This window comes from Hibiscus syriacus, unplaced genomic scaffold, assembly GCF_006381635.1.
Source record: "Hibiscus syriacus cultivar Baekdansim isolate YM2019G1 unplaced genomic scaffold, ASM638163v2 tig00000218_pilon, whole genome shotgun sequence".
NCBI classification, from domain to species: domain Eukaryota; kingdom Viridiplantae; phylum Streptophyta; class Magnoliopsida; order Malvales; family Malvaceae; genus Hibiscus; species Hibiscus syriacus.
In genome coordinates, this window is record NW_024061774.1 from 743,312 (window position 1) to 770,991 (window position 27,680).

At 33.2% G+C, this 27,680-nt stretch overlaps 2 protein-coding genes and 1 pseudogene across 2 annotated transcripts; 2 read left to right on the plus strand and 1 right to left on the minus strand.

Annotated features, from left to right (window-relative positions):
- Positions 1 to 6,983: 6,983 nt before the first annotated feature.
- LOC120149530 lies at positions 6,984 to 8,825 on the plus strand (annotated as a pseudogene).
- An 11,473-nt stretch (positions 8,826 to 20,298) lies between these two features.
- On the plus strand, positions 20,299 to 23,249 carry LOC120145416. Its single transcript, XM_039159274.1, has 8 exons — positions 20,299 to 20,427; positions 20,554 to 21,213; positions 21,302 to 21,548; positions 21,634 to 22,106; positions 22,197 to 22,250; positions 22,375 to 22,525; positions 22,643 to 22,761; positions 22,869 to 23,249. The coding sequence occupies exons 1-8, from the start codon at positions 20,299 to 20,301 to the stop codon at positions 23,247 to 23,249; spliced, it is 2,214 nt and encodes a 737-aa protein (XP_039015205.1).
- A 3,091-nt stretch (positions 23,250 to 26,340) lies between these two features.
- LOC120149633 (mitochondrial import receptor subunit TOM9-2-like) lies at positions 26,341 to 26,803 on the minus strand. The gene has a single exon (XM_039162395.1). The coding sequence runs from the start codon at positions 26,727 to 26,729 to the stop codon at positions 26,433 to 26,435; it is 297 nt and encodes a 98-aa protein (XP_039018326.1). The 5' UTR covers positions 26,730 to 26,803; the 3' UTR covers positions 26,341 to 26,432.
- Positions 26,804 to 27,680: the final 877 nt, after the last annotated feature.

Genomic DNA, 27,680 nt, shown 5'->3' on the forward strand with positions numbered 1-27,680 from the left:
CATCTGCATTATTTTGCAGACAATGTTCCTTTACTTATAAAACAGAATTCATACATATATATATATATGTGCGAAGGAGACAAGACATTGACATGCAATCTAAGATGTATATATACCAACTTAACATCAATTTTTTTTTTTGCAGAGAATAGTATATATTTGTGTTTTTTCTTAGCTTGATGTCCAGTAGTCGAAAGTTGTGGGTTGAAAAGCAGTATATAAATCGAGATTCTGAATTTCTGATGAAATAGAATGTCTCACTTCTTTTTAACGCAAAGAAGTGAGGAAACTGACCAATACACCTGTCAAATATTCTTGTTTCTGTCTGTTCAATGTTGTTCCGGATCAGGGTAAATCCCCATATTCTCGACTACTCTATGGTCTACACAGTATTTGTACAAGTTTTTTCCCCTAAAGAACAATGTTAATTTTGCTGATATTTTCTTCAAGAGAATTTCTACCCCTCTAATTTATAGGGATCACTAAGAAAATGTCATTTACAAGAACCTATATTGTGGTTGAATTTATCATTATGATCCTATATTGTGTAAACAAAGTTTTAACATGCTCAACTCATCACGTGACTTCAATAATAAAAAAATGTTATTCTTTTTAAAAATTCTGAATTCGAATAGTACATTTGCAGGGTATGTGTCTCATTGTCCCATTTAATTCTTGTATCCATGTCAGGGTGTATCCTCGTCCCATTGTGGTGCACTCTAACAATAGTTATATTTCACTTTTCTCTTAATCGCATTAATGCCCAACTCAAATTTAAACTCCAGAATTACTTTAAAAGGAGAAATTATTTGATGAACTCAGCTCACTACGTCATATGTAGTCTTATTGAATGAGAGACACAAATTTTAAAATAACTTCCAAATAACTATCTACTTCTTATTTACACATAAAAAGAGGTGAAGATTCACTTTGAAAAAAATGATCAGGACAAATATTTTTAGTTGGGACCATAGATAACGTGGTTATCTAGGATCATCTAATAAATTTTCCCTCAAAATAGTTTTTTTTGTCGAGGTTGATAAAATGCTACAAAAATGATGTAAAATCTCTGTTTTGAAAATCGGACCGAACCGGCCGGTTCAACCGGAACCGTTGCCTAGTCCGGTTTAATCTAAACTGGTTGAACCGCTACTAGTGAACCGGCCAGAACCATTGAACTGTTCGAACCGGACCGGCTGAAAACCGGAAAAACCGAAAATTTTGTTTTATTTTTAAAATTAAACCAAACGTTGTTTGTTAGCCAAGTCGAACTCGAGTATTGCTAAGCTCAACTCGAACTTGAAAACTTTAAAAGTAAGCTCAACTCCACTCAAACTCACAAGTTAAAAATTATCAAGTTCAACTCGAACTCGAAATATAATATTGAAACTTGAACTCAAAAAGGCTTGAACTAAAAAAAAATTTAGAAGCTCAATTGAAGCATAAAATTCGAGCTTGATTGAAGTGGAAGAATAGTTCACTCAATGCTCACCAAAAGGCTCCATGATTTTGAATGCCAAATTACCTCTATTATTTATAGAAGTTAGTTGTGATGTTCTTCTATGTTTCTTAGCAATGTGGGATTGTTTTGTTCTCATATTTTTACTCTTTAGACTTTTGGGATGCTCTTCTATGTTTCTTAGCCATGTGAGATTATTTTTTTAAATTAAACAAAACAATATCATTTTGTTATGATTTTTTAGCCCCAAATTTATTTTTTTAATTATAGTTATATAATTATATTTATTATTTAATATGTTTTACCTTAAATATTATGTTGTAGTTAATTTGAATAATTTTGTTTCACTTGATTTTATGGTTTTTAATTTATATATGTTATGACTTGCTTTGAATATGACTTGTGATATAAAAAATTATTTTTTATTAAATATTTTTGGTATTTTTATTTAATTTTTTAAATAATTATGATATCGTCCGGTTCTTCCGACCGGTCGAACCGGTTCGACCGATTGAACCAATAAATTGATAGCATGACCGGTTCGCTAACCGATCTGATTCTGAAAACCATGTGTAAAATGCATTCTAACCCTAAAAAGTACATTTTCACGACTTATGATGCATAATGATGTATAAAAAAGGGCGTATCTACACCTAGGCCTACTTAGGAGCCCACCTCATGTCCAAAAAAGAGTAAATTATTTATTTAGTCACGTACTATTTAGCTTTTGTTTTCGTTGTTTAACTATTATTTATTTTAAATCATACCTAACATTAATTTAACTATTATTCATTTAATCCTTTATCATTTATTAACAGTGTCTTCTCGTCCACCATCGGCAGCCTTTGCTTCTTGTTTTATTTCTTTCTTTGGTCTTCCGACCTCCTGGTGGGCGGTTGTTGTTCTCTTATTTGGGCCCCTCTGTCGACTTCGGATTCTTTGGGTAACTACATGTTCTCTATGAAAATGTTCTCCATGTATTGGATCTTGATATTAAGTTGTTGGATTGTTATTACCCAGTTTGTTCCTAAATTATTCGGCTTTGGTCTTATTTATTTTGCTCCACTTTTTAAAATTTTAAAATGATACTCTAGAAAACATATTCTCATAAAAATAAATAGGAAATCTATAAACGAGACACAAAAAAGGATAGGACATTTTCTATAAATTTGTATTTTGTTCTAATAGGGAGAATACTAAATAATCGTCTTAGACTAAACTAATTTCTTCGTCTTGAATCGTCAAAGATATGATATCTGATGGCTGGGAAAGTTCTTGTAGTCTTACTGGGATTGTCCATGCAATGTCTGTCACCTTATTTCATTCTCTCATCACATGTGTTATCGAGACAATCCTATCTTTAAGTAAGAGAACGGCAATATGTTGTAGCAGGTGAGTTATCTTCCTCTCGAAGCCTCAACTTTGAGTAGTTTGACGGCTTCATCATTGTCTGTTTTGAGTATAATTCTCCTTTCTCCGAGTTTTCATGTATCCCCGAGAACTTCGTATATTTCCCAAAGTTCTGCTTCAAGTATTGTACAAGGACCAATGTTTTTTTTCCTTATAAAAGCCCCACTTCCAGGCTCCAGCAACCATGGTTATCACATATTACTCCTCTGTAGGTTGTGTTTTTTGTTGGGAGATAGTGTGCTGGTATTGAAATTATTATGTTTTAAGTTTGTTGAGTATTGAAATTATTATGTTTTAATTTTGCTTAGTTCTATGTTTTAAGTTTGTTGAGTATTGAAATTATTATGTTTTAATTTTGCTTAGTTCTATGTTTTAAGTTTGTTGATTATAGAAATTATTAAGAGTAAAGGGACACTAATCACTAGCTCATCTTTGGAGCTTCCTACCATAGTGGACTAAAAACAGTGGCGGAGTCACAGCTTGGTTAGTGTGGTCATCCGAATTTTCTTCGATTAGTTACTTATTTTACTGATGGTGTTCACCTTGAAATTTTTATTGCCCACCCTGAAATCTGAATTTTTTTCGATTAGTTACTTATTTTACGTCGACCATTGACTTTTGTCGTCGATGAACCTCCACCCGATCTCACCTCCATCCAACAACCGATAACCCCATGAAAAGCCATCGCAACATGAGCCAACCAACGTGTGTACCCCGACGAACCTTGACGCTACAAATCGCGACCTCACACGATCTCAACGGTCAATCGACGACAATGATTACGATGTTTGACTAGGAATATGACAAAGACGATATCGACGACAGTGGTCATGTCCGACAAGGACGATATTAGTGAGTTAGGTTTAGGGATTTGGGGTTTTTTGTAATGTAAAGGAAATTAGGGTTATTTCTAAATATAATAATATTTTATTTTAAAAAAATAAATTTCTCAAAATTACCAGAAGTCACATATCATTTAACGGAGTTTTTTTACGGGACGTTGCAGTCGGGTCACTTAAAGTGGTAACGTTTGTAACGTCAGGCACCTAGAAGAATCGGGAAAAAAATTGGACACCTATTTGAGAAAAACAACATAGTTTAGACATTTATTTTATAATCAAGTCAAAATATTATTGTTTGAAAGTTGTGTAGTAATAATTAAGCACATTGACAAGATTATTGTGTTCTTGTAGTATAGTATTTACAATTAGAATGACATTGTTTAATATTATATAGTTGTGATTCATATCAACATGGGTAACTGCTCTTCAATATATAAATAATTCTCTTGCTTCTTATGAAGGTAACTGCTCATATTTTCTTTATGGTTCATATGATGTACAATCATCAATTGAGATCTCCCGACTCTATAAAATCTTCTTCTATAATTGACAGTAACTCATCAGTAGTTACCCAAGATCCCACCCACACAACAGCCATTGCACAAAAAAAAAAATTAATTCTACTTTGGAAAAGAATGCATCGCCTAATAAATGCTTCATGTGATAAGCGTTTAACCATGTTTAACATTTGTGGAGTTGAAGACTTCACATGGTGAAAAAACTTTATTATACCAACAAGCAAATTTGAGCAGAACATGGATTGAGAAGACTTGCATCATATAAAGTTTTGCAATTTTATTGTTGTGAAAAGAACTGGGGGCTTATTGGTACACGTTTGAGAAAATTTGAAGTTATTTGAAATACATGGAAGCTTTGTTAGAAAAGCAAAAGCAAAAAGCCTTGTTTGGTAATCATTGAACCCAAGTATAAAATATTAATTACAAGTTAAAATGTAAAGGTAATATTAAAAATGTATTGAATAATAATCATGAAAACTTTCAAATTTAAAATAATGTGTTTATAATACAATTGACATAAATCATTCATATTATCTACATTTTTTTGAGGTATCCTATTCTCTACACTTACATAAAAGAATGAGTGACATCAAATTTTAATTTAATTCACCTATAATTAGATACTTATTTTTATCTTAAGACTTTTAGAAAATAGGGTAAATTACATAGTTCCTCATTGAATTTTACCAGTGCTTCTATTTTGCTCACTCAACTTTTAATTTTTCCAATTTGCTCACTTAAATTTCGAATTCTCATATTTTGGTCACCTTGCCGTTAAATAATTAACGGCGTTATGACATGAAAACCAACACCAAGACGATGTAGTTTTGGATCCCTGTAGAAAATTAAATTTAGACCAAAACGACGTTGATTTGGTCTAAATAAAAATGTATTTTTCATTTTAATTCGTTTTCTCCTCGTTCCTTCTCACTTCTTCTTCTTCATCCTTCCATTTCTTTTCCTCTGCTTGAATAAATCCAGATTCCGACCATTTTTTCGGCCGTTGTTCTGACCACCGTCGGCTATCATCGTCAGAGACCAATGACTCCCAAAATTTCTCACAGGATGCATCTCACCATTCTAATCACTAATCCGATGTTCTTTTGGTCAAAAACACTGCCAAAATCTTCAGTCACCATTAGTGTTGATACAGATGCCGAATAAAATCTTTTCCTCTCATTTTTTAATCTTTAAGTTCATACATTATTGAAATTAAAGCAAAATTCACAAAAATTAAAATCAAAACTCCAACCAAATAACTTTGATTTGTGCCATTTTATCCCAGAACCAACAGCCGCACTTATTCCTATAGCAGACAAGTTTCTTGAGTTCTAATCAAGTTGTCATCACTAATCAACCAACAAATGCTCTCTTCTTAACAAGTCACTACTCTAATCATTTGCTAGGATTTTTCCCTTTTTTTATTTACTTGTTGGTTTATGTTTTTATTCATTTTTTGGTATTGTGTAGTTGTTGAAATTTTAGTTTGGAATATTATTTAGATTATATAATATTATTGAAGGTTTGACAAGTAGAGAAAAAAATTGGGTTGAGCGATGACAATGGAGGTTGAACGTGTGGAGGTGATAATCGGGTCATCTTTGACTTTAAGTGGGTATGGAGCATAACTAAAATCATAGTCGGGGCTAGAACGTTGGAGGCCATGTGCAAATTCTTAAAAAGGGGCCTTTAAATCTCAATTTTTTTAAAGATGACTTTATTAACTAAAAAAATGAGATAATATTTACAGCTGCAGCACAATACTAATTATTGGTATTTCCCATATGGCTTCAATAAGATTCAACTGCAGATTCTGTGGTTTTAGGTTGTCTGCTTTTTTATTGTAACAATAATAATAAATCTAATTTTTTGGGGCCCTTGCTATTCTGGGGCCCTGTTTCGTCGTGCATATTGCGCTGTCCTAGTCCCGCCCCTGACAAATATAAAAATAAAATTAATAAAATATTTATTGGTGCCTATATGACGGTTTAAAAATTAATAATAAAATAATAAAATACCACGTGCTAAATAAAAAAATGACATATCATCACAACGATAGAGAGATAAAAAGAAAGTGAGCGAAATAATTCAATTTGTAAAATTTAATGAGCAAATAAAATAAATAAAAAAAATATAGTAAATAAAACAAGAGGGAATAAAACTCAATAAATAAAGGTGCAATTTATCCTTAAAAAATATTTTCAAAGTTGTTGTCAAGTGAGATGTGCTCGAGTCTATCTTCAGGCATTATTGTATTAAAAACATCATTTTTTTTTGAGAAATAGCCTACGTATAAAATTAATTAAAAAAATAACCCCTAAATTATTTATATAAGATACCTCACGTCTTGTAAAAAGTGAGTAATACCTTACATTTTATGAAAAAACAAGTTTTAAGTATTTATCATTGGTTTTATCTAATATTAAGTTATTTTATCTGAAAAAATTGATGGATCTTGAGTCATATAAAATACGAGATCAATTAAACATGTTTTTTTTATAGGAAACGAGATAATATTAAATAAACTGTTTGAGGTTATTTTTTTAATTAATGATTAGTTTTCAAATAAAAAATAATTAATGGGAGGATTTTATTATAATAACGCCCAATCTTCAATGCACTGTCCAGTTTCCTCACACAAAATCACACTCCCACATTCATACCTCCATTTTACACAAAGGGAATATTGCTTCAACCTTCTCTGCCCTTTTTTTATTCTAAAATTGGCTATCATTTTGTTCTCATTCTCTTCAAACGATTAAACTCAGTTGTTTAATAAATTAATGGCGTCTTTCTGTGTGTGTGTGTTTTATCATTTTCTTTTGTGCACTGTCCCCTCTCTCTCATGTCTTGTGAATAGCAAATGATAAACCTTAGTCTCTCATCTCTCATTTTTTTGAGAAAAAGTGAAGTTAGAAATCTCAAATCCCTTTTCCCAAAGGGTGAGTGAATCTTGGGGAATAAAAAACCCATCAATCTAATTTAGATCCCTACCAAATCTGCAACAAAAAGACCATGATTTGATCCCCAAAAAATGGGTTTTGGTTTCTCCTCAAAACCCTATTTTCTTTTCCTCCCTTTCCTCCTTTTTTTCTTCTCTTCTTTACCTTTTTTCCCCAGTCGAATCAGCTCCAGACTACACAACTCTAGTCTACAAAGGATGTGCAAAGCAGTCCTTCACAGATCCAGCCGGGATTTACTCCCAGGCCTTATCGGCCTTGTTCCAAACCCTGGTTTCACAGTCCATGAAAGTGAAGTTGTACAAGACAACCACCGGCACCGGCCAAACCACAATCACCGGTCTTTTCCAATGCAGGGGAGACCTCAGCAACACCGACTGCTACAACTGCGCCAGCAGGCTCCCGACTTTAGCCGACAAGCTTTGCGGCAAGACATTAGCTTCAAGGATCCAACTTTACGGCTGCTACATTTTGTACGAAGTCGCCGGCGTTGCTCAAATCTCCGGCATGGAGATGCTGTTCAAGACATGTGGCGCCACCAATGGGGCCGGAACGGGGTTTGAAGGGAGGAGGGATGCCGCCTTCTCGGTGTTGCAAAGTGGGGTTGTCAGCAACCATGGATTTTACACCACAAATTACCAATCTGTTTACCTCTTGGGGCAATGTGAAGGAGATGTGGGGGATTCTGATTGTGGGGTGTGTGTGAAAAGCGCTGTTCAGAGAGCTCAAGTTGAATGTGGGAGTTCCATTTCAGGTCAAATTTATCTCCACAAATGCTTTATTAGTTACAATTATTATCCTAATGGGGTCCCTAGAAGGTCATCATCTTCTTCATATGCACATTCATCTTCATCTTCATCAGGTAATTTTATTTGATTTCTTTTGAATACTGATGGATACATAAATTTTGAGTATAAATTATTTAGGCATAATACCAAAAACAGCCCCTACCGTTTACTAAAGTAGTCATTTTGATCCTTAGTTTTCTTTTTGGAGCATTTTAACTTTCATTGTTTCATTTTGAGATAAAAAGGCTCCTCCATGGATATAAACCATTAATTAACAAACATTAATGCTCCAAAATATGACATTTTTACTCAAAATGAGATTTTAGGACCATAATACTTCTTAATAAAAGAATAAAAGTGAAAATGACTATTTAGTCAAACAATAGGGACTTTTTTACCCAAAAAAATGTTGGGATCAGGATGCTTCATAAAAAAGACTAGGGTTCTGATAGTTAATTTTGGCATTGTGCCAATTATGTATTTGATCGGTATAGGAACAGAGCAAAACACAGGGAGGACAGTGGCTATAATCTTGGGAGGGGCTGCAAGTGTGGGATTCCTTGTCATTTTGTTGATGTTTGCAAGGAATGTCATGAAGAAGAAACATGATGGTATGTGCAAAATTTGATCTCAATGTTGAAAATAATTGGTTTTTTTTGGTGAGATTCATGTTTTTTGTTTCCAGATTATTGAATTTTGAAATGGGTTTGTTGGTGAGGAAAAAGAAGCATATGAATTCGGGTTCTCACTTATCAAAATGAATTTGAAGATATGCAAACTTTTGTTATTTTAATGAAAATGTAAACATGATTTTTTTTCACAAAAATGTGAAAAAAGAGAGGATTTATTGTAAAACAACTATTGTTCTGTTTTTGCTTCTTCCTAATTTAGCAGCTTTTTACTTCGTGCCCATGTGGGTGGGTGTTTGTCTTTCTTTCCATCTTCCATTTTCTTCATGTCTTTATATGCTTTCCGTAAAGTACTTTAGCCATGGTGCTTCCTTTTTTATTTTGGTTAAATTATACAATCTTTTTCATGGAAATGTCGCCCTAGAATAGTAGTGCTGTACTATATTTTACATAATTTTGATAGTCAGTTTCATATTAATCTTATCATTATAATTGTTTTTTATTTATTTTAGTTTAATCATCGTATTAATCGATTAAAATAACCATCATAAACCCAAACTTCTTTATACATTTTTGAACCCTTTCTTTCTTTTTATTTGAATATCTCTCACTTGTTATTTTTATATTTAACACTTCTTCATTTAATGGTTTAAATATAAATTAATTATGAGCAAAAACATTTGGTTGGCCGGTTAAATTGTTCACCTTTATTCCCTTGCATTTCATTAGGTTACGGATTCTAAGCCCACTAGAAATATTCACTTTCGTTATCGTAGAGTCCCATCTTCCCTCCTCAAGATTAGATTTAGAATTTATTAAATAAAAATATAAAGTAATTATATAAACCAATATAACTTATAAAGAAAATTTAATTCACACATATGATCTCTGGCGCACGATAGTTGGTTTTCTCTGGTGCACGTTAGTAGGTCTAACGTTTTCTGAGATCTCCGTCGTCGCTCCGGTGGGTTCGTCTGGTTTGCTCGTTCTATCTCATTCTCCATCCTTCGTTCCCACATGATATTGTTTTCATGGATTGGAAGAAATTGTTCATTAGCTCGATAGGGCATGACTTGGAATTTGTTCCCTCAAAATCGCGCGATGGTTCTCCGTTGGTCCAACCTCCACCGGAGGTCTTTGAAGAGGGATTGCTAATTGGAAGCTTTTGTTAGTAGGACAGTTCCTTGGGCCTCCGCCTAACTTTACCACTATGTAGAAAATTATTGATTCCATGTGGAAGAAAGCTCTCAATGGCAACAGTGCTCAAATTAGTTTGGCAGGTAACAAAATTTATGTTTTCTCGTTCGTTTCTGAAGCTGCTAGGAATTGGGTGTTAGAAAATAGCCTCTGACATATTTTAAATAAGCCTTTGATACTTAGGAAATGGGAGCCAAATCTGAAAAAATTAGACTTTGATCTTACTAAAATCCCAGTATGGATTCATCTTTACAATGTGCCCTTAGAACTATACTCTAGAGCTGGACTAAGTTATATTGCAAGTGGCATCGGAGTTCCTCTTTCTATGGACTATGTTACTGCATCTAGGAAGAGGTTAGAGTATGCTAAATTATGCATTGAGATTGGTATGAATGATAATATTCCTGAGTATGTGGATGTGCTTCTGAATGATGGATCTATTACCTCTATTCTTGTTGAGTTACCTTGGTTTCCACCACGTTGTAAGAACTGTAGAGTGTTCGGGCATAGTGATAGAAACTGTAAAGAACAAAAACCAACAGCTCAAATAACTACTCAAGTATGGAAAAAGAAAACTCTTAATACTTATGTAGTACTTATATTAGATGGAGGAGTTGAACTTATTCAGGAGAAAATGCAAACGAAAGATAATGGAGCTGAGGAGCATATTCCTAAAGAGAGTTGTTCTGATTCTGATATAATCAATGGCCCTTCTGATCACATTGATGCTACTGTTTCTAACACTGTTGTTAATTCTGTTTCTAATGAAAACACCATTACTACTGATACTAATGTAGCTGTTACTTATGATCCTAATGTACCTCCTCTGGAAAACATTATTACTGCTATTGAACCATCTGTAGTTAAGAAGGGTAGAGGTAGGTGTTGAAAACATTTTGATATTTCGATATAACAAATTAGGTTAAATGAATTTTATGATTGTGCAATAAGGTTTTCTAAGTATATTCAATATAATTATTCGAATATCAAAACATTACTCTAAATCTTTCAAAAATCATTTTTAATCCTTACTTAAGTGTAAAATTAAGTTTTAATCTTAAAACAATTTCAAAATAATTTTACAAAGTATTTCGAACAATTTCAAAGCCAAAAAATTCCAGGTTGCTTAGAGGGAACCGATTCCCCCCAAGGGGTACCGATTCCCCCTGAATGGTTTGGCTCCGAGAATTTCAGTATGCTCGGAGGGAACCGATTCCCCCTTGTGTAACGGTCGAAATATTTGAATTTTACACTTAGGGAACCGATTCCCCATAGGGGGTACCGATTTCCCCCACGCTCCAAGCTGTTTTATTAATTGTTTTCATACTAAAACGGTTATATTATCTTCTGTAATCATCTCCAACGTTTAGAAGTGATTCAAGGTGTATTTAAACAAGCTTAGAAGTCATTGATCAACAACAAGAAAACATCAAGCAACTAGAATCAAGAGAGAATCAAAGAGAAATCATCAAACCTCAAGTTTGAGCATTTCAAGTCTATTTTTCATTCAATATTCATTTTGCTTTCAAGAACACTTATTGTGTTCAATTGTATTCATTTTTTGAGTATTTTTTTCTTTGTTCTATAATTGTGCAAACAATCTACCATGTGAGGACTTCCTTGTAAGTTTACAAATTTGTACTGTTCTCTTTGGGAGAGAGTGTTCTCAAGAATTTGGGGTATAATTCTTGAGGGTTTGTAAGGTTACTCTTTGTCCTCAAAAGAAAGATAAATTAGTGAATTTGTGAAAAATCCTTAGTGTGGATAGCTAAGGTAGTGGACGTAGACTTTGGTTAGAAAGTCGAACCACTCTAAATCGATGTGCAATTATTTTCAATTTTCAGCAAAAGCTTCCACCAAAATTTTATTGCCAATTCACCCCCTCCTGGCCGATTCCGTCAATCGATTAACTCAACAATTAGCATCAGAGCCTAACACATTTGAAGGTTTGATCGCCTCTTGAGTCGATTCGGGAAGAGTTATATCGATAATCAAAGTCATCAATGGCCTCCGCTTCAAACTTCGACTCCGATCTCGATTCGATGCCCGTCAACAAGCCTCCTTTCTTCAATGGGGCTAACTATTCCTATTGGAAGAATAGAATGATGTACTTCATTCAAGCAAGTGACATGGGAATATGGAATGTCGTAGAAGAATGATACTTCAAGTCTCTCACTCATCCAAGATTATGGAGTGAATGAGAGACAAAAATGTTTCAGCTCAACTCAAAAGCCATCCGTATCATATTTTGTGATCTTGGACTAGATGAATACGGAAGAGTTTCATCTTGTACAACCGCTAAAGAAATATGGGACAAACTTCAAGTCATTCATGAAGGTACCGATGAGGTAAAGAAATCTAAAATTAGTATTCTAACGCATAGTTATGAAAATTTCAAGATGAAACCAAATGAAGATATCAAAGCTATGACGAATAGATTTTCAACGATTGTCAATGGTCTCAAATCATATGGAGAGATCATTTCAAATGAAAAGTTTGTGAGGAAGTTAGTCTACTCATTCCCAAAATCGTGGCAATCAAAGAAGACAACAATCATCGAGTCTAAGGATCTAACATCCTTAACTCTTGAAGAGCTAATCGGTTCACTCCTCACCCAAGAAATGATGCTTGAAGATGAGGTGGACCTTGATAAGATTGAAGAGACACCAAAGGAGAAGGAGAAGAAGAAAAACATTAGAGTTGCTCTCAAATCCACAAAAAATAAGAGTGATTCGGATGAAGATGACGATGAGGAGAAGATGACATTGTTTGCCAAACGGTTCAGAAAATGATGAGACTTTACCGATGAAGAAAATTCAAACGAAATGAAGGCCTCAAAAATGAACCAAAAGAAAAGGACCTGATTATTTGCTATGAATGCAAAAAGCCAGAACATGTCAAATATGATTGCCCACAATTAAAGAGGAAGGGTCAATCAAAGAATAAACACAAGGCTCATGAGGCTACATGGAGCGATGAAGAAGGTTCCGATGAAGAGGAACAAGAAGTAGCAAACTTGTGCTTGATGGCATTCGGGAAAGATTCTAAGGTAACCTCTAACTCATCTGATTTTGATGATTTATCATATGATGAGCTATTAGAGGAATATAATGGGTTGACTTCGGATTATGAGAAATTGTTTTTGAAATATAAAAATGATGTTTCAAAATTGAAAAATGAAAATAAACTCATATCCAAAACCAACAACGATCTTGAAAGTAAAATCAAAGATTTGCAAATCAAACTAGAAGAGTTTGAAAAGAAAAATTTAGATTTGCAAAATTTACTTTCAAAGGTCAATGATGATCATCAAAAGAAAATTGATGATCTTAAAGCTTCTTTTGATAAAGTTGGAACAAAACGTTTTGAAAGTGGAGAAAATTCAAAATCCAACTTTGTTAGAAAAAGTTTTAAAAACTACAATCATAGAGGTCCCCAAAGAACCTCTAATGGAAAAATCATTAGAAGTATATGGGTTCCTAAGGAGCTCATTACTACTAAAGATAAGGATATCCTACACAAATGGATACCTAAGGGGACTAGGATTTTGAAAATTAATGAATATGGACCCAAAAGAATTTGGGTACTAAAAATTAGAAATTAATCTATGTTTGTAGGAAAAGGAGCATTGCTACAAGGCACGTGAAACAAATTCAAACTTATGGTACCTTGATAGTGGATGCTCAAGACACATGACCGGAGATAAAAGTCGGTTCATTAAGCTTAACGGCAAAAATGGAGGAGAAATAACTTTTGGTGATGATTCAAAAGGTCACATTGAAGGTATTGGTACTATCGATAATACATCTTCCATACAAATTAAGAATGTTTTTTATGTGAATGGATTAAAGCATAATCTATTGAGTATTAGTCAATTTTGTGATAAAGGATTCAATGTCATGTTTGATATTAATGGTTGTAAAGTCATTGACATTGCATCTAATCAGATTATGCTTGTTGGTCATAGAATAGGAAACATATACATGGTGCATTTAGATTCTATTGATATGACTAATTTGTGCCTAGTGGTTAAGGATGAACATGATAGTTGGTTATGGCATAGGAGACTAGGACATGCTAGTATGAGTGTTTTGCAACGGCTAATTCAAGGTGATTTAGTTCGAGGGTTGCCTCAGCTTAAATTTGATAATGATAAAATATGTGATGCTTGTGCTAAAGGAAAACAAAAGCGAGTTTCTTTTAAATCCATTAATGACGTATCAACTAGTAGAGTATTACAATTGATCCATATAGATCTTTTTGGGCCAACTATGACTACTTGCTTGGGTGGAAAACAATATGCATTTGTCTTGGTAGATGACTATTCTAGATATACTTGGGTTCTATTTTTAAGTACTAAAGATGAAGCATTAGAACATTTCATCACATTTTCAAAAATAATCTAAAATGAAAAAGATTACTCTATAACTAGTGTTAGGAGTGATCATGGCACTGAATTTGAAAATCTTGGATTTATTGAGTTTTGTAATTCTAATGGTATTAGCCATAATTTTTCAGCACCTAGAACCCCTCAACAAAATGAAGTTGTTGAGAGGAAAAATCAAACTTTAGAAGAAATGGCTAGAACCATGCTTTGTGAAAATAATTTGTCAAAATATTTTTGGGCGGAAGTCACAAATACCGCTTGTTATGTTATAAATCAAGTAATGATTAGGCAAATTTTAAAGAAAACTCCATATGAAATTTTCAAAAATAAAAAGTCTAACATTAGCTATTTTCATCCTTTTGGATGTAAATGTTTTGTTTTAAATAACGGAAAAGAGAACCTTGGCAAATTTGATGGTAAAAGTGATGAAGGAATTTTTCTGGGTTATTCCTTAAATTCTAAAGTTTATCGAGTATTTAATAAAAGAACTTTAGTTGTAGAAGAGTCTATACATATTGTTTTCGATGATAATCCCTTCCGAGGAAGGATTCTAGTGTGAATGATGATGTAGGTGTTATAAATATAAATGACGTTAGACATGACGTTGGAGAACCATCATCAAAGGAAGAAACGAAAAATGAGGAAACTTATGATCCTCTTGAGAATCCAACCATTGAAGAAATGGAAGTATCTTATCCAAGAGAGTACAACTATGTCAAGGATGGTGAAATTATAGGTGATCCATCCAAAATGGTAACAACTCGATCTTCTCTTAGAAATATTTGTAATTATGTTGCATTTATCTCATGCATAGAGCTTAAGAATGTTAAAGAAGCATTAAATTATGAACATTGAATTATGGCTATGCAAGAAGAGTTAAATCAATTTGAGAGAAGTAAGGTATGAACATTAGTTGAAAGACCTAGTAATAAATCTACTGTAAGTACTAGATGGGTATTTAGGAATAAGCTTGATGAGAGTGGTAATATAGTGAGAAACAAGGCTAGACTTGTTGCTCAAGGGTATACTCAAGAAGAAGGCATAGACTATGATTAAACATACGCTCATGTAGCTAGGATGGAAGCAATTAGAATGTTATTAGCATTTGCATGTTTTCATGAATTTAAATGATATCAAATGGATGTTAAAAGTGTATTTTTAAATGGTTTTATAAAAGAAGGAGTGTATGTGGAACAACCTCTAGGTTTTGAAGATTCAAAATTTTCGGATCATGTTCTTAAATTGACAAAAGCACTTTATGGTTTAAAACATGCTCCAAGAGCTTGGTATGAAATATTGTCAAATTTTTTAATTGAAAAAGGTTTTTCAAAAGGGAAGATTGACACTACATTGTTTTTAAAGCATAAAGGTAAAGATTTATTAGTAGTTCAAATTTATGTTGATGATATAATATTTGGTTCTACTAATGATGTTCTTTGCCAAGAATTTTTCAAGCTAATGCAAAGTGAATTCGAAATGAGCATGATGGGGGAGCTCTCATTTTTCTTAGGACTCCAAATCAAGCAAAGAAAAGATGACATCTTCATCAACCAAGTTAAGTACGTCAAAGATATGCTCAAGAAGTTTTGGCTGGAAAATGACAAATCTCATGACACTCTAATGAGCTCTTCATCAAAGCTTGACTTAGATGAAGGAGGTAAATGTGTAGATGTTAAATTATATAGGTCAATGATTGGATCTCTACTTTATCTAACTGCAATTAGACCGGACATTATGTTTAGGTTTTGCTTATGTGCTAAATTTCAATCATGCCCTAAAGAATCACATTTACTAGCTGTTAAGAGAATCTTTAGATACCTAAAGGACACTCCTAGTTTAGGTTTTTGGTATCCTAAAGACTCTAGCTTTAGTTTGCATGCTTTTTCTAATGCGGATTATGGAGGATGCAAATTAGATAGGAAAAGCACCTCCGGTACTTGCCAATTCCTTGAAAATATGCTGATTTCTTGGTTTTCAAATAAACAAAATTGTGTTGCATTATCTACCACTGAAGCCGAATACATTTCAGCTGGTAGTTGTTGTGCACAAGTTTTATGGATGAAACAATAACTTTTTGATTATGGAATTGAAGTTGGTACCATTCCTATCAAGTGTGACAATACTAGTGCTATTTGTCTCACTAAAAATCCCATCCAACACTCTAGAACTAAACATATTGAAATAAGACATCACTTCATTAGAGACCATGTCACTAAGTTCTAAAATTTGTTGATACTTTGCACCAATTAGCGGATATTTTTACAAAACCTTTAGACAAGGAAAGATTTTGGACACTTAGGAGAGAATTAGGTTTAACCAACCTATCTTCACTTAGTGTTTAAAATAATTTTAGCATTTTTAAGACTAAATGAAAAATGTTAATTTTTAATTGCATTCATTGCTATTAGTTAGGGAGAGTTTATGATTCTTGATGGAAAATTAATTTTATGTTTAAATATCATTTAAAGAATAATTTGATTATTTGAACATGATTAATTTCAATATATGAGTTGCCAATACTACTAGAGAAAATTAATTTAGCATTTTGTGTTTAAAATCAGATTTTAACATTTTGGTGCAGAGAGAATCGATGCCCCCATGAGGGAATCGATTCCCCCTTTGAAGGGGAACCGATTCCCCCCCACAGGGGAATCGATACCCCTTGGGGTTCTGGTTTTATCGGGCCGAACCTCATTTTCTTTGCTCAAACCCTATTCTCTTCACGTTGTTTCTTCCTTCTACTCTCTCAAATCTCCATTCTTGCCTCAAATCAACGTTTTTAATCGAAATTCACTTCAAATATCATCTTCTAAACCTGTTGGAATCATCAAAAACTTGCAAACTTCATCTAATCTCACTCAAATCTGAAATCCTTCAAGGTATTTTTCCAAAACTTCTATTTCATCAATTTATGAACATATAACTAGTTTTAATTAATTCTAGGTTGAACTTTAGATCGGGCATTGATTATTTTGTGATTAGAAACTAGGTATTACAACTAATTTCATCAAAAACACGAATTTTTCAATAATTTTGAAATTTTCGAAATAAAAAAAAAGTTTTTCAAATTATTGTGTTTTGATTGAATTATGTTGTTATGAAAACTATACATATATTGTTTCTCAAAATTGTATTTTTCAAAAGTTTTCAAAAAACCTTGCCCATTAGGATTGATTTAGAGAACCTTGAAATATTGAGGACTCAATTGAGTTTTGGGATTGATTGAATTGCATACATGTGTTTTCTAAATTGCAGGTTATTCATTCTATTCCGATTTCCTAAACCATGTCTAATCCTAAACGTGCTAGGTCGTCATCTAGTCGCTCACACCGTCAACCAAATCCACCTCCAAATCCTCATCATATTCCTAAAAATCCAATTCTTAATCCTAATCCCATTGATCCTAATTTGACTATCCAAAAATTCGTGCTTTAATTATCATGGTCCTAGAAATCATTATTTTTGGTATTATCAATATTTCGACTCTTACAAAATTAGAGAAGAACGTATTCCTTCTCGTCAAGCTATGTTAGATATTAATTTTAAATATCTTCCTCTTTTACAAGAGTGGAAATTTGACAAACTTTTTGATCTTGAACTCATTGTCTACCATCAACTTGTTCGTATTTTCTATTCTAATGTCGTTTGTGTTAAAAACCGAACTGAAACCAAAACCATAGGAATTCGTTCCTACCTCCTAGGACAATTCTTATATATTGACTCGACTTACATAGCCAATGCATTCGGATTAGATAATAATGGTATTTTAAATGAAAAACAAATCTTAGGATCTCGTTATAAAAGAATGGATATTGCAAGTGTCTTAGACCTTCATGAACGTTTTCTTCATCTAATGATTTCTTGGTGGTTTCGACCATCCAGAGGTCGTTATTCTACTCTTAGAGCCTTGGATCTTTGGTGGTTACATTGTTTTGAAAACGGTATTAAAATAAATCTACCTCATATTATTTTTGCTGAAATTGTTGAAACTGTAAACCTTGTACCTAACAAGAATCTCTGTTCAACTCTAGTTTATGGTTGGATTTTGAGTAACCTATTTTCTAAAGCCGGACTTATAGTAGGTCTAGATGCCTCCTTTCCTATAAAGAAACAAATTAATCTTCTTTCCTTAACGAGAGCAAGATGGATTAAGGATAAGGAAACTGGTGAATGGATTCGATCGTCTGAAAGTACTCCGGGAGCAAGTTCTTCACGAGCACAACCAGAAGCTGACGACGATCCCGAGCTTGAACAATTAATGCAAGACATCGATGAAGACGAAGATGATCCTGAGCAGCCCGATGAGCAAGCACAACAAACGCACCAAATGCCTCCATATTTTCAATCTTTTATAGAGACATTCGATTTCCGATATGCTATCTTGGATTCGCGCTTTACTTCTATAGAGTCCCATTTATCCACAATAGGAGCTCAACAATTAGAAATTCTTCGGGAGATGCGTACAAACAACGAAGCAACCAACGCGCGTATTAATGAACTCACTCACGAAATGGCTGCTATGCGAGCTCGTTTTCCTCTTCCTGATCCGGATGTTTGATTCTATGCTTAGTTTTTAAAAACTTTGAACTAAAAGATTATTGTTTTAACATTTTGAATATTTTAGAATGTTTGAATTTGTGGATTGATTGATTTTGAATTTGTTTGGATTTATGAGAACTTATATATTTGGTGTGGTTAAATTTATTCATTACTGCATCATTTACATCATTTTAGCAATATGACCAATTTTGCCATGTCACATTAATTATGAATATTGATTATGAAACTAATGGCTAACGTTTCTCTTGATTGTGATCTTAGCAGCTTAATCTATATACTCAATTGGCTAAATGATTTCAAAACCTTGTTTAAATTCTTTACAAATGTCTTTTTGATTTAATAAAAAGGGGGATAAGTGTTAAATGTGTTAAATGTTTTAAAAGATGAGTAAGTGTTAAAGTAAGGGGGAGTAATTTTCAAAAACGTCGGTTTTTGATTTCAAAATCTTAAAATTACTAAAATGTTTTGTTATATCAAAAAGGGAGAGATTGTTGAAAACATTTTAATATTTCGATATAACAAATTAAGTTAAAAGAATTTTAAGATTGTGCAATAAGGTTTTCTAAGTATATTCGATATAATTATTCGAATATCAAAACATTACTCTAAATCTTTTAAAAATCATTTTTAATTCTTACTCAAGTGTAAAATTATGTTTTAATCTTAAAACAATTTGAAAATAATTTTACAAAGTATTTCGAACCATTTCAAAGCTAAAAATTCCAGATTGCTCAGAGGGAATCGATTCCCCCCCAAGGGGTACTGATTCTCCCTGAATGGTTTGGCTCCGAGAATTTCAGTATGCTCTGAGGGAACCGATTCTCCCCAGGGGTACCGATTCCCCCTGTGTAACGGTCAAAATATTTGAATTTTACACTTAGGGAACCGATTCCCCATAGGGGGTATCGACTCCCCCAACGCTTCAAGCTGTTTTATTAATTTTTTTCACACTAAAACGGTTATATTATCTTCTCTAATCATCCCCAACATTTAGAAGTGATTCAAGATGTATTTAAGCAAGCTTAGAAGCCATTGATCAACAACAAGAAAACATCAAGCAACTAGAATCAAGAGAGAATCAAAGAGAAAGCATCAAACCTCAAGTTTTGAGCATTTCAAGCCTATTTTTCATTCAATATTCATTTTGCTTTCAATAACACTTATTGTGCTCAATTGTATTCATTTTTTAGTGTTCTTTTCTTTGTGTTCTAGAATTGTGCAAACAATCTACCTTATGAGGATTTCCTTGTAAGTTTGCAAATTTATATTGTTCTCTTTGGGAGAGAGTGTTCTCAAGAATTTGGGGTATAATTCTTGAGGGTTTGTAAGGTTACTCTTTGTCCTCAAAAGAAAGACAAATTAGTGAATTTGTGAAAAATTCTTAGTGTGGATAGCTAAGGTAGTGGACGTACACTTTGGTTGAGAAAGTCGAACCACTCTAAATCGTTGTGCAATTATTTTCAATTTTCTGCAAAAGCTTACACCAAAATTTTATTGCCAATTCACCCTCCCTCTTGGCCGATTCTGTCAATCAATTAACTCAACAGTATGCCTCCAAAAGATAACACTAAAATTGTTCTTGCTGGTTCAAAGAACAGATTTGCAGTTTTATCTGCATCTGAGGATTCTGTTTCTCCTACAGATCTTGTTCTTAAGAAAAGAGCTGCTTCTTCTGGAGTGGCTGCCCTTTTAACTGAACTAAAATCAAAAAGAAAAACAGAATGAAAAAGTTAAGAATGCTGATGTGAGTAGCATTGTGGCTACCACCTCTTTTCATTCTCAATGATTGTTGGTTTTTGGAAGATTAGAGGTATAAATAGTCTTTTAAAGCAAGTAGGTGTTCTTAAGAGAGCTATCCTTAATAAAATTGATGTTTTGTGCCTTTTGGAAACTAGAGTGAAAGCAAGTAATGTTGCTGCTATTCTTGACAATAAATTTGAGCACTGGAATTCTATTACTAACTATGATTTTGTTGATAATGGAAGGATTTGGATCATTTGGAAAAAGAATCTGGATTTTTCTGTTATTCATGTTTCTAGCCAATGTATTTCCATCAAAGGTCATTACCTCAGTATCCCTCTGATCATTACAGTTGTCTATGGAAGTAATCATGGAATTCTTCGAAGACAACTTTGGCAACATCTTTTTGATTTGGGCAAGTTGTATGGTAATCTTTCTTGGGTTCTGGGAGGAGATTTTAATGTCATTCTTAACTCCAATGAAAGCTCTAACTCTTCCAGTTTAGGACCTTTTCTTTCTTCCGACATGAAGGAATTCCAAGATGTTGTCTTTGATTTAGAACTCTCTTATCACCCTTTCTTTGGCCCCACCTTTACCTGGAGCAACAAACAACAAGACTCTTACCTTGCAAGGAAGCTTGGCAGAGTCATTGTCAATCCTAAGTGGTATAGATCATTTCCGAAATCCCATGTTGAATTTCAAGCTCCGGAATTTCTGACCATTGTTTGGCTATTACTTTGTTAACTAAAGAACTCATGTTGATCATCCAAAGCCTTTCAAATTCTTTAACTTCTGGGTTCAACATCCAAAGTTCATGGATGTGGTGAGACAATCATGGCAAACTCCTTCACAAGGCAGCCCCATGCAGAATCTATTTTTCAAGTTAAAGCGCTTAAAAAATAGCTTGAAATCACTTAATCAACTCTTTTATAGTGACATTTCAGCACGTGTTAAACAAAAGAAATTAGAGCTGGAAACGCAACAATTGTTATCTTTAAGAGCCGAAGATTCCTACCATAAAGCTTCTTGTGCAAAACGAGCTGAAAATCTTAGAAGAGGCTGAAAATATTTTCTTAAGGCAAAAGTCTAAAGTCTAATGGCTTAAAGATGGTGACAAGTGTACAAAGTTCTTTCATTCGGCAGTTGCTATTAAAACAAAGAGGGAAACTATCAGAGTTCTTGTTGATGACAATGGAAATAGACTTGAGTCGTATGATTCAATGACTTCCGAATTGATAAGGTATTTCACAAACTTGATTGGATCTGAAAATCCTGCAGTTAAAGTATGTGACCAGACTTTACTTCAAGAACTAATTCATTACTCTCTGCCTTCTGATGCTTCCAATGCTCTTATAAAAGAAGTAACTAGGGATGAGATTAAGGAAGCATTTTTCTGTCAAGGTAATGAAAAAGCTCCAGGAACTGATGGCTACACTCCTTATTTCTTTAAGAGCATATGGTCTATTATTGAAGAAGATGTGGTTGCTATTATTACTCAATTCTTCAAGGATTTTACTATGTTGCCTGCTTTCAACTCGACTTCAATCACTTTGGTTCCTAAAGTCCCAAATCCTTGTAAAGTCAAGGATTTCAGGCCTATTTCCTGTTGTTCAGTGGTATACAAAGCTATTACAAAATCTTGGTTAAAAGACTCACTTTTTTACTCCCTGATATTATTTCACTCAATCAATATGCTTTTGTTAAAGGAAGGAACGTTGTTGATAACACTCTTTTGGCATAGGAGCTTGTCAAAGGTTATGGTAGGAACACTATCTCACCTAGGTGATCTTTGAAAATTGACATTCACAAGCATTCGATTCATTGCATTGGGGATTTGTTTTGGCGGTTCTTAATGTTATTGGCCTTCCTCCTACTTTCATCAAGTGGGTTAAAGCTTGGTACTCTATCTCGTTCAATGGAAGTCTCATAGGATATTTCAAGGGGCCAAAGAAGACAAGTGATCCAAATTCTGGTACTGTCTATGAACGTGTTATCAAAATTCTCACTGCTTTCGTCGATGATCTACTTATTTTTTGTAAGGGGATGTGAATCTGTTGTGGGAATTATTAGTGTTTTGGAACACTTTTATGTATTTATGGCCTTAAATCAATGCTAAAAAAATGTGAATTCTATGCTGCTGGAATATCCCTAGGCAAATTGAGGAAATCAAGCGTATTATTGGGTTCAATCAAGGCTATTTACCAGTTTAGATACTTGGGAGTTCCTCTAGTTTCTAGGAAACTCTTAGACAAGATTGTGTTGCTCTCATCGGTAATATCAGGGAACGCTTCATCAATGGTCACGAAGACACTGAGCTATGATGGTCGATTAGAGCTTATTAAAATTGTCCTGCTTAGCATCACAAATTTTTGTTGTAGGCAATTAATCCTACCCAATCTGTCCTTCATAGAATTGAGCAACTATGTTCACGTTTCTTTTGGAAAGGTTCGGACAAGTCAGCTTCGGGTGCAAGAGTGAGCTGGGGGAAACTCTGTTTACTTAAATCTGAAGGGGGTTTAGGACTTAAAGATATAAAGTCCTGGAACAAGGCATGTATGATGCACTTGATTCGGAAGCTGCTTGCGGGTGGTGGTTCATTATGGATAGCCTGGATTAGGAGTTATATTATTAAAAATTCAGATTTCTGGAATCTGGAAATTGGTCTTAACATGAGTTGGATTCTCCAATGTATGCTTAAAATGTGGTCTCAAGCTTCGAATGTTCTTTCAACGGGAGCTCTTACTATTAAGGACTGTTAGCTTCAAATCAGAAACAAGGAGGATAAAAAATTTGGCATAAGTTAATTTGGTTCCCTCTCCATATCCCAAAGTTTAGCATTATAACTTGGATGGCTTTGCTAAATAGACTTCCAACTAAAGATAGATTGATTGGAATGGGATTTCATATTGATAATCAATGTGTGCATTGCAATGACTTTTTGGAATCTAGGAATCATTTATTTCTTCATTGTCCTTTGTCTAGCTCATTATGGGATGCAGTTTTACACCTAAATGGCATTCGAAGAAGATCATGCTCTTGGGATGATCACATATCTTGGGCTTGGGCTACATGGAAAGGCAAATACCTACTCTTCACTATCATGAAGCTTGCTTGGACTTCTTTTACTTATACAATATGGGAATAGAGGAACAAAAGGTTATTTACAGGTTGCTCAAGATCTTTTGAAGCTTTGTTCCATGCCATTCAAGATATAGTGGCTATAAAATTACGGGGTAGAAGCATTAATAGGAATGATAGTGTTAATATCTCACTTTGTAATTAATGGGGTATAGTTTATTGAAGTTATTTTGTTGTAAATATTGATTGTAAGTTCTTGTTACTGTTGTAAGAACTTACTGCTTTTTGTAGCAGTTAACGACTCTTTGGATAATAAAAATGATTTATCCACACACAAAAATATAACTTATAAGGGTGACAAACTTCGTATTTAACGACGTTACAATCCAAAGGTTTTTTAAACTTGACACTTCATCAAATGGATGTTCTTTGGTATAATAACCTTTTTAGCCCCTAATTTTATCGGTTCAACCATTTTAGCCTTAAAGTTTTATTTCATCTCTTTCGGCGTTGCACATTTATTTTATTGTCAATCTGGCCCAAATATGATAGGCAGTAACAACTTCGTTAGGATGATATTAGTTATTTTACCCTTTTTTCTATGCCAACAAAAAATTCAAAAATAATCTCATAATATTTATAAAAATAAAAGTTCGAAGAAGCTTTTAAAACGCTATAGAATAAAAGTAATATTAGTTGAATTAATTGGACAGACCAGATAATTTTTTTTTGAAAATAACATTATTGCATTAACCGTGAAGGGCATCCCAAATAAGAACATCAGAGATACACATAAGAAAGTCATGAGCATAGAAAAAGAACTAGATAAAGATAAAACATATTGTGCAAGACCATGTACTGCAGTATTGGCCGAGCCGCGGATGCAACGAACACTAAAATTCTACTTTCATTTTAAATTAAGTTATTAAAATTTATAAACGAACAATATATTAATTATTTTTAATTACATGAAATATATATGTATATATATATACATATTTAATTAAAGTGAAAATTAAATGTAAAAATACATTTGAAATGCACATGTCAAAAGAAATTAGGGTAAAATACGAAAATGATCGCTTACCTTTTATTTGTATACTTTACTCACTAAATTCAAAAAGGTTAAGTTTTGGTCACTTGTATTATCGTTTTATTGATTTTTGGTCACTAGGACGTTGATTGCCATTAATTGGATGACATAACACGTTAGTAAAAGAGTTTACTTTTTATTTTAACCCTTATACTTTATATAAAATACTAACTATTGACCTTTTTGTAAATTTAAAGTAGTTTAAGGATTAATTTTTAGTTTGCCCTTTTTCAATAAAAGTTTAAGTATCAAAAGAATAAAATGAAAATTTAAGGGCTCAATTGATTAAATTTGTAGAGTTGGAGGACCAAAAGATTTTTTATGCGTTCTTTTGTATTGAATGTCTCACTCATTCATCAAATTTGCATTGTTTCATCCCGAAACAAACACCAAATAATTTAGCCTTATGTCTCAAGCATTGTCTTTTTTTTATCCTCCAGTTTCAAGGTTTTGCCTTGCCTAATCTGAACTGACTCGAGTCACACACCTGACTTTGGTGGGTGAGTCTCCCAACGAAGATTTTCTGCATACACAAGGACTCGAACATGAGACATTACTTAAGCGATATCAAACTGTTTATCACTTGAATCAACTCGTTGGTTGTCTCAAGCATTTTCTTTAAACCGCACATTTATATTTTTTTTCCACAAAGGAAAATTCTCTTTCTTTTCCTTTTTTTTTCCATTTTCAACTGAAATTATTGAGTTAAAATGGGTAAGACTGTATTTTTGAAAACATGAATATGATGAGATGCTTTTTTTCTATTGGTGAAATTTCATTAAGCTCTAAGTTTAGGTATTAAACCTTAACGTATGCATGAAGCAACTAGTGAAGTGGTTGGTTCGAGTAGCCGATTAGAGAAACCACAATCACTGGTATTTAGGGTTACATCTTAAAGCAGCCCTCTTTTAATACTAAACTTTTATTTTAAGCCTTTAAATCATTTAGTTATAAATGGAAAATTGCACTCCCAAACCTTCCTAAAAATTAATTATTTAATTCGAGTCCTTTCAAATAACTAATTTGGTCCTAATTACACGTATTAAAGATTTATAATGAATCTCTTCTATGGGTAAGACCCCATAGAGATTGGCTAAGTTGGAATTGCTTATTTATGTTCATTTTCTTTTGTTTTTTGTGTTGTGTATCAACTAGTGTTCCACCTAAGATTCCAACAATAGATAGCAACATACTTATCAACTAGACTGTAATTTCACATGGATGTAGTCTATTTGTTAAGAGTGGTTAAAATAGTTAAAGTTTTTCTTAGGTCTTTAATATTTTCCTTGGATGATCATTGCGTGTGTGATCTTGAGTGAATAGTTTCTTGTGTTTATGGTTATAGGAAAATATTCTTATTATGTGTTTAGTTTACGGTTATAATTGTAAACCTCCGTTGTAATTCTAGATATTTTCTCATTTTTAATAAAACTAGTGGCTTCTATTAATAGAATGTTAATGGGAGGTATAGTATCCACACAAAGTGATCGAAGCAATAGATAGAGTAGAATTTTGAACGATTGATGGTGATTCTAGAATATTTGGGAATCCATATTCCTTGACATTTATATAATAAATTAATGGTGAATTCGAGTGTGACTACGATCATAAATTAATGGTGATTTTCAGCACAACAAAACAATAAAGCTCAATAGTTGTAAAACAATAAAATTCCATATTCCTCATATTCAATCTAATCCAATTAAAAACAACTCTTCAAGTTTTTAAATACCCTTCATACTCATCCATGGAAGCGATTTATCTCTTCATTTTACTTGGGAGGAGGGCGTGAGCCAAGGAGGCCCTGCTGCTGCAACTGAAGCTCATTGAATTGCTGGTCACGGTCCATCTCGATGATAAGTGGCACCACAAGTATAAGGAGCGTTGTCCCCGCCAACCATGCCGCTTTTCCAGTGCTCTTCATCAGCTTCTTCGAGACGTAGGCGGCGTCATTGGCGACCCTCTTGGTGGCGTTCGTGATTCCGGACTCGGATACTGCGCGGGACAATCTAGCCACGATGCTCGTGCCGTCGTCGTTTGCGGTGGAGCCTTGCCCGAAGACCGACATGCTTTCTTTATAAATGAAATCTCGAGGATAGAAAACCAAGCGAAGGCTTTTGTCCTAGAGATAACGTTTTGGTTTTAACATGGTTGGCAGTGGCGTAAGGCAAGAGGGGCTAGTGGGAGCCATGGTCCCTCAAAATTAGAAAAAAAAATACAGGCCCTTAAAATCTTCAAAAAAATTTAATTTGGCCCTCTCAAAATTTTTAGAAATTTATATTAAACTTTAAAAAAATTTAATATTCTTGATTAAACCCCTTCCCATGATTTTTAAAAATTCTCATTAAGCCTCTCAAATTTTCAAAAATTTAGTTAGACCCTAATTTTTTGGAAAAAATGTAAACTAAACCCTTCAAATTAAAAAGAATTAATTTAAACCTCTAATTTTTTAAAGTTTTAAATTGGTCCTCCAAACTCTATCACCAAGTTTCGTTTAATGATGGTTGGGGATTTTCATTTTTTTCTTCATTGAGATAAATTTTATTTTTTATTGCACTTAAAAGAATGTCTGATATTTTTACCAGGTATATTGGTAATGAAATTTAGAAAAAGTTTAGTGGGATGAAGTACTAGAATCATTAAGTAAGGTTAGGAGTTGAGTTGGGAAGGTCGTTCTCGCATGTACAGTACCCGATCCGAATGAATCTATTAATAAATTAGATATTGATGGTTATAAAAAAATATTTACAAGTTATATTTTAAAAATAAATAAATAAATTTTTGATAAATTTTAATTAAAAATCATTATCAATAAATCAAAGTTGTTTTTGAAGTTATATTGATAATGAAATTTAAAAAATTTCAAGAATGAAGTTGAAAAATTATCCAATGTCTTCAAATTATATTTAAAAAGTTATCCTTATTTAGATTTGTTACTAATTAAAATATTTTTATCAGTTAAATAAAAGTTTAATTATTTAAAAGACATTATTGATTATAAATTATCGATTGATCTAGT